The sequence below is a fragment of the Brachionichthys hirsutus genome, chromosome 6, assembly GCF_040956055.1.
Source record: "Brachionichthys hirsutus isolate HB-005 chromosome 6, CSIRO-AGI_Bhir_v1, whole genome shotgun sequence".
Taxonomy (NCBI): domain Eukaryota; kingdom Metazoa; phylum Chordata; class Actinopteri; order Lophiiformes; family Brachionichthyidae; genus Brachionichthys; species Brachionichthys hirsutus.
The window spans coordinates 12,340,256-12,347,475 of NC_090902.1; the positions used below are offsets into that span (position 1 = coordinate 12,340,256).

The 7,220-nt window shown below is 49.7% G+C and overlaps 1 protein-coding gene across 1 annotated transcript; it reads right to left on the reverse strand.

Moving 5' to 3' along the window:
• Positions 1-5,261: 5,261 nt before the first annotated feature.
• On the reverse strand, positions 5,262-6,344 carry LOC137894857 (POU domain, class 3, transcription factor 4-like). The gene has a single exon (XM_068740332.1). It carries the CDS (start codon positions 6,342-6,344, stop codon positions 5,262-5,264), a length of 1,083 nt encoding a protein of 360 aa, XP_068596433.1.
• Positions 6,345-7,220: the final 876 nt, after the last annotated feature.

The window sequence follows — 7,220 nt, forward strand, 5'->3', positions numbered from 1 at the left end:
ATGCAGAGGCACACGCAATGACCTATGGGCCAGCTGTTGACCTTTCCCTGCAACTGTCCAGGCTGACCCCCCCCCCCCCCGCACTGAATGCAGTTCATATTCGGCCGGGGAGCTGCAGGGAGGTAAACAGCGGGGCGGGGCTAATTGTTTTGACACGCTGCTCTCTGTTTTGGCCTCCTGCTGCTGATAATCAACCACTTGGCTCATAAGTCCGCCTGGCGAGGGGAGCGTCGCTCCGTTCTGGCCGGGAGGGGGGGGGGGGCGACAGCAAGAGGGACAGCTGCTGGAGTCCTGTAGCTGGATGGAGTCAGCTCCAGAGTTCCCCCCCAGAGCCGAGCCGAGGAGCCGGAGCTGGGTCACCGCCCTGCTCAGGTGTGAATCTATTTATCCTCATTAACGAGCGTCTCCCTCAAGTCAGCCAATTAACACTCTGCTCCTATAATGAAGCCATTAGCTGTCAGATGAGGTGGAGGCAGCGCTTATCATCGGTCCACCGGTGTGTGTGTGTGTGTGTGTGCGTGCGTGAAGCTACTCTTGCTGCTAATAAAAGCAAGAGAATTAATGGAGTGAGTGTGTGTGTGATAATGAGCTAATGTGGAACAAGCAGGACGAGTGATCAGCCCTCTGTCTGAAAGGAAGACATCAGACACAGTGATTTACTCTCTCTCTCCCTCTCTCTCTCTCTCTCTCTCATGCGTGGGTCTAACAGACAAACTGTGGCGGAAGTGAGTTGTTACTGCACTCTGTAGTTTTTTATTTTTATTTTGGGGGGGGGGCATGAGAGACATGGGCCGCCTCATGCACGTCGTCATCACAGTTTGCATGCAGCCTCGAAATAAACCGTCACTCTGAGTTCCTGCGGTCCTTAAAGGGGCCATCAAAGCTCGGCTTTGTGGTTTGAGTAGGGGGGGGGGCATGCAGAGGTGGATGCCGGTGGAGAAGAGCACCGGGATCACGGGTAAACACGGGGCTCTGAGGCCTGTATAAGCCCCCGTGGGGTGTTTGTAGCCCCTCCTTGGTTCACGTCAGGGGGGTTGAAGCTTATAATGACTTTGATTGTTTTGCCATTAACTTCAGGTAGAACACGTTTTCCTTCGGAAGTCCTGTGAATTATGCATTAAAGTCAAGCTAAGAGTCAAATAAATCATGATTTGATGCTTTGAACTGAAGATTAGAAAGAAAAGCTTTTGAAAAATTATAAATTGTGATAATCCCCAAAAGTGCATATTTGATCACTCACACACACACACACACACACAGTTGAGGGCAGGATGAACACAGAGACACCTTCTTTATTTACTTTGGTTTTCAGCAGGCTAACTGATCGTCTGCATGCCGTTGGAGCTCCGGTCGTGATTCTGACGGAGTTAAGGTATAGAAGCGTGGTGCCAGTGCACCGTTCTGGTGTACCGTTCTGGTGTACCGTTCTGGTGTACCGTTCTGGTGCTGGTGCACCGTTCTGGTGTACCGTTCTGGTGTACCGTTCTGGTGTACCGTGCTGGTGTACCGTTCTGGTGTACCGTTCTGGTGTACCGTTCTGGTGCTGGTGCACCGTGCTGGTGTACCGTGCTGGTGCTGGTGTACCGTTCTGGTGTACCGTGCTGGTGTACCGTTCTGGTGTACCGTGCTGGTGTACCGTTCTGGTGTACCATTCTGGTGTACCGTTCTGGTGCTGGTGCACCGTTCTGGTGCTGGTGCACCGTTCTGGTGTACCGTTCTGGTGTACCGTTCTGGTGTACCGTGCTGGTGTACCGTTCTGGTGTACCGTTCTGGTGTACCGTTCTGGTGCTGGTGCACCGTGCTGGTGTACCGTGCTGGTGCTGGTGTACCGTGCTGGTGTACCGTGCTGGTGTACCGTTCTGGTGCACCGTTCTGGTGTACCATGCTGGTGTACCGTGCTGGTGCACCGTTCTGGTGTACCGTGCTGGTGCACCGTGCTAGTGTACCGTGCTGGTGCACCGTGCTAAGTGTACCGTGATGGTGCACCATTCTGGTGTACCGTGCTGGTGCACCGTGCTAGTGTACCGTGATGGTGCACCATTCTGGTGTACCGTGCTGGTGTACCGTGCTGGTGTACCGTGCTGGTGCATGTGTACCATGCTGGTGTACGTGCTGGTGCACCGTGCTGGTGCATGTGTACCGTGCTGGTGCTGGTGTACCGTGCTGGTGTACCGTATTTTCCTGTTCCCTGTTTATCTGATGACTTTCATGCTGGGAGCCCCCCCCCCCCCCCCCCCCCTCACACACACCCTACAGGCTCAAGCTCACGCTGAAGCAGCTCCACCTGCCTGGGAACACCAGTTGTAAAATTGATTTTACATTATGCAATTAATGGTATAGTTCAGCTTCTTCCATCCCCAGTCCTCGAATCGACCAAAAGGTTAAAATGTTTAATCCATAAATATACAACACAAAATTAGGACAAGGAACAAATACAAAATGTGGTGCAGAGTTGATCCTTTTGTATGAGAAAGAATCCGGGAAATCTAGAAGTCATTCAAGTGTGTGTCCAATATAGCAGCCCTCATTATTTATCCATGTGCGTGCGTGTGTGTGTGTGTGTTGAACGTCCTTCCTTTGACCTCCTATATGTCAGTTTTACAGGGGCTCACACACTTTTTTTTTGCTTCCTCATAACACTTGTGCACTGACACTGACATGCAGAGTGTTTGGGGAGTGGGCGGCGGCGGCATTTCTTGATGAAATGTTTGGGACAGATATCAGAATTAATAAAAGCTTTTGAAAACAATTTATTCAGAAGAATTTGGGTTTTCTTTGTTTACTCTTATGACTTTTTAACTTTCCTCCTCCGTCTTTTACACAGGAAACAGATTAAATCCGAGCAGCAGACGAGATTTAATGAATAAAGTGAACTTCAGCAGATCTTTTTTTTTTATTATTATCCTTGCTGCCTTTTCTGATTATCATCTGCTTTTACTCACTTTGCTTCTAAATAACTCCTGTCATCTTGCACGAGTTATTTATATATTTTATCCCCCCCCCCCCCCCCCTCCCAAGTCATTTCTTATTTTTCCACAACGATGCAGCATTCATTTTTAAAGATGTGAGCGGAGGCTGCTCGGAGCTCAAACATCCTGACTCCAGGGTGGAAGAGAACGGAGGATATTGCATTGCTGCTCTGGACCTTGGCTTCTTTGCTAGTTTGCTTGGCTGCTGTCTCTTCTTCCATACCAGGGGTACCCTCCCTCCCTCCCTCCCCCCTCCTCCTCCACCCCTCCCCAGAAATCAGGGATTATTCCAAACTAAAATAGATGGATGGAATCAATCAGGCATGCTTTTACTTTTCTCTTCTTCAACATAACCGCCCCTTTCACCTCCACCCACACAGCCTTTTCTATTCCTCCCTCCCTCGTCCTCTGTCTCCCCCAACCCCCTCTCAGGGCTTGCAGACTGAGGAGATGCATAAATTCAGACGCATTAGTATTCCAGTCAGGCTCTCCATTTCAAGGCAAGGCCTATAGCACCCTTCCGCCTCTCCTCGCACCCCTCCTTCACGCTCCCTCTCCAGTTCTATTTTGAATCGTTTTAAGCAGCATCTATAGGCCTACTTGTTTACAAACCATCCCCAAAATTACTTTAGGCTTCATTATTATTTTTATTTAGGAATAGCTATTTTTTGGCAATTATTCGCAGCTGTAGTCTTTGAAATGAGATTTAACCTCTCCTGATTGTGTATGTGTTTGAATGTGTGTGTGTGTGTGTGTCATTGTGTTTTGCTGTCATGCAAAGCAGGCGTGGCGATAAATCACGCATGTCTGATTGAAGAGGGCAGAGGGCCGGGACAATAACGTTGGACTGCTGGAGAAAGCATCTCAGTTTGCTGAGGTGTTTGCTGAGGTCAGTTGAACCTGCAGCAAAGGTCCTGTTGAGCCGTGCGACAATCAGACCATCAAAACAGCAGGAAAAGTTCCAGGAAAAAGTTCTTTAACATGCAGTCAAACTGACCGACGGCCATGTTGTTTCAACACAGTTGCGTATGTGTTTAAATACATAAACAGAGCATGGAATTCTATTTTGTAATACGCCTTTAATTATAATAAAATGTAAAACATATTCCAATTATGTAAAAAAATATATAGTCATGAGCCTACATTTTAATTGTTGAATAATAATAATAATAATAATAATTTTCTAGATATTAAAAGGACTCCATCAGAATTTGGTTTCTGTTTTGGACAGTGAACAGTTGTAACAAGGAATTGTTTATTACAACATACATAGTTTTTTTTCTTTCAAAAACATAATACAAGCTTTATACTGAAAATAAATAATTACTTGTTGTCATCGAAATTTTGAATAAAAACCGCCAAAACAGTTCAATTTTATACTGAAAATATTGTGTGTGTGTTTTTACACTGCTAATTAAGTGCATGGATAACTAAGATTCATTTGTTTAAATTAATGACTTCAAAAGAGTAGTGTAAAAAACTGTACAATATTCGAAAAAAATACTTAAGAAATAAACCAATAAACAGGAGTATTTAAGATTATAAAAATTTGATACTGAACGTACAATAAAATTATAGGCAGGTGTGTAGCGTCGCCAACCCCTCTTTCTATTCTCGGCACAGTTTAATGGTCGAAGATGATTGAAATCAAATAAATGCATTTATAAATAGCTGTAACTGTGTGTGTGTGTGTGTGTGTGTGTGTGTGTGTGTGTGTGTGTGTGTGTGCGCGTGTGTGCGTGTGTGCGTGTGTGTCTTCATGAGCTGCATGGAATTTAATGCAAACCCTCCAAGTGCTATTGGAAACTGAAAATGAGGGCCTTAATGCAATGCAAAAAATAATTACAGATCTGCTACAACTATGTTACAAAATAATGAGTGTAAATATGATCCGAACTAAAGCATTGTGAGCCCGGGAGGGGGGGGGGGGGGTGCGTGACGTGGACCCCAAATCAAAAGTGATGGAATTAACAAACGACGGAGGAGAAATGGTGACACGAAGCAAGGCTGGCAGGTTATCAGAGGCACATTTTGTATTTATATCCGCGACGTAGAAAATCATTTGGTGCTCCAGAGGTGACGCGCGCTGCGTAATAATGCCCCTCCGACAGTCAGAAAATGACGAAGGCCATGGGCAGGTGTCTGTTATTGTTATTGTCGCGTTTCAGTGCTGGGGGGGGGGCGTCTGGACCGGGACAGGCGCGCGGGGGGAGTCGCCACCGCGCGCGCTCCTGCGCTCGAGCGTCTGTGCCGGGGGGGGGGGGGGGGGGGGGTTCCTCCCGGTGTTGCGGGTCAGAGATCGTGGCACGACGAGGCGTCTCCCGCGCTCCCGCTGTGAGAATACGGTCCCTCGTGCGGCGGCGGCGGCGGCTCTCCCGGGGGGGTCATGCGCTTCTCCTTCTGCCTGCGATTGCAGAACCAGACGCGCACCACCTCCTTCTCCAGCTGCAACGAGTCCGCCAGCGACAGGATCTCCGGCGCGGAGGGCTTGGGACACTTGAGGAAATGCGTCTCCAGGACCCCCTTGACGCTGACCTCGATGGACGTCCTCTTCTTCCTCTTCCTCCCCTGGGCTGCTATCTTGTCGATGCTGCTGGCGCTGCCCGTGGACGAGTCCGCCTCCTCCAGCCACTTGTTCAGGAGCGGCTTCAGCTTGCACATGTTTTTAAAGCTCAGCTGCAGAGCCTCGAACCTGCAGATGGTGGTTTGGGAAAACACGTTTCCGTACAGCGTGCCCAGCGCCAAGCCCACGTCCGCCTGCGTAAAGCCCAGCTTGATTCTCCGCTGCTTGAACTGCTTGGCAAAGTGCTCCAGCTCGTCGGAGGTCGGCGTCTCCTCGTCGGAGTGGTCGTGGCAGTGGTGCCCGCCGAGGTCGCCGTGCTCCGGGCTGAGCGTGTCCCGCAGGCCCGGGTGCATCCCGGGAGGAGGCGTGAGGCCGCCGTGCTCCAGCATGCCGTTCACAGTGAAGCCCGCCTGGGAGTAGAGGTTGATCTGCTGCCCGCTCGTGATGGAGGAGCCGTGGGAAACCGGGGCCCCCCAGGCCCCCCCGGGATGGTTGCCATGGCTGTTGTGATGCGGGGAGTGATGCGATACGTGCGAGGAGCGGTGATGGATGATGCCGAGCTGCAGGTCCTCCCGGCCCGGTTTAACGTCCTGCTGCTCCATGGAGGACGACCAGGGGCTGCTCTCCGACAGGCTGCTGCCCCACTGGTGCCCGAGGGGGTGTCCGTTACTTTGAACGCTCTGCAGGTAGTCACTTTGGAGAAGTTTCTGGTGTCCCCTGTAGGGGCTCGCAGGCTGCATGGCCTGGCTGTCCGGGTGGATCATGGGGCTGGCGCTGAGCAGGGTGTAGGGGCTGGAGGCAGCTGTGGCCATGCTGGCTGCTGAACCCCACTGACGCGTCTGAAGCGAAGGAGCAGCTCAGCCTCTGACATCTCCCTCTCTCTGGAGTGTCAGCAGCAGCCTGTTTCTGACGGACAGCCTCCCAGCACCATTCACAGAGCGACTGAGACGCAGCGGCGTCGCTCTTCGACCAATGGCGGCGAAGAAAAAGCCGAAACCCCGCCTCTGGAAGCAGAGCTGCGGAGAGGAAACGGTTACGCGCACACAGTGGAACCGGAAGAGAGTCGGGATACTGGTCCAGTGGGTCTGTCTGTGGAGCCGATGCGCGCGTGGAGCGCAGTTCCTGTTGATTAATTAAAGTTTCCAACTGATTTACGCACGGGTTTATTGCTGCTCCTGTCACCCTTGAGCGCGTGCGAAGGAGGAGATTAAGGCGCAATGGTATTTGGTAAACGTGCCAGCACTTAATTTACAGGGATACAATCAAACCAAGAGCAGATCTCGCTGCTAATTTTTAACTTTAAAAGTTAACACTTCCTCAAGTGTTTTTTTTGGAACGAGCGTCTTAAAATAGAGTTTTACGCGACTGTGTTTTACGCACAGGGCACTAGTTATCCATGCGCATTTTGGTCAGACAAATCAACCCGTCATGGACCTAAAACTACAATTTAATATTCACACGTTTAAACAAAATATATACTCTGACCGCGCCCAACGATTTTTTTTTTGCCACACACGAATAATCAAGTTCATCCAAATGTCTAAAACATTTTTATGTAACTTTTTTTTTCCTTTTCACATTTTGTTCAAGAACTAATTGTGTCCTCACAAACCAAACACTAGTACTTCCGGTCTTTAATAATATCACCTCACAGAGATGAAACAGATATATCTGCATGAGAGCCTCTA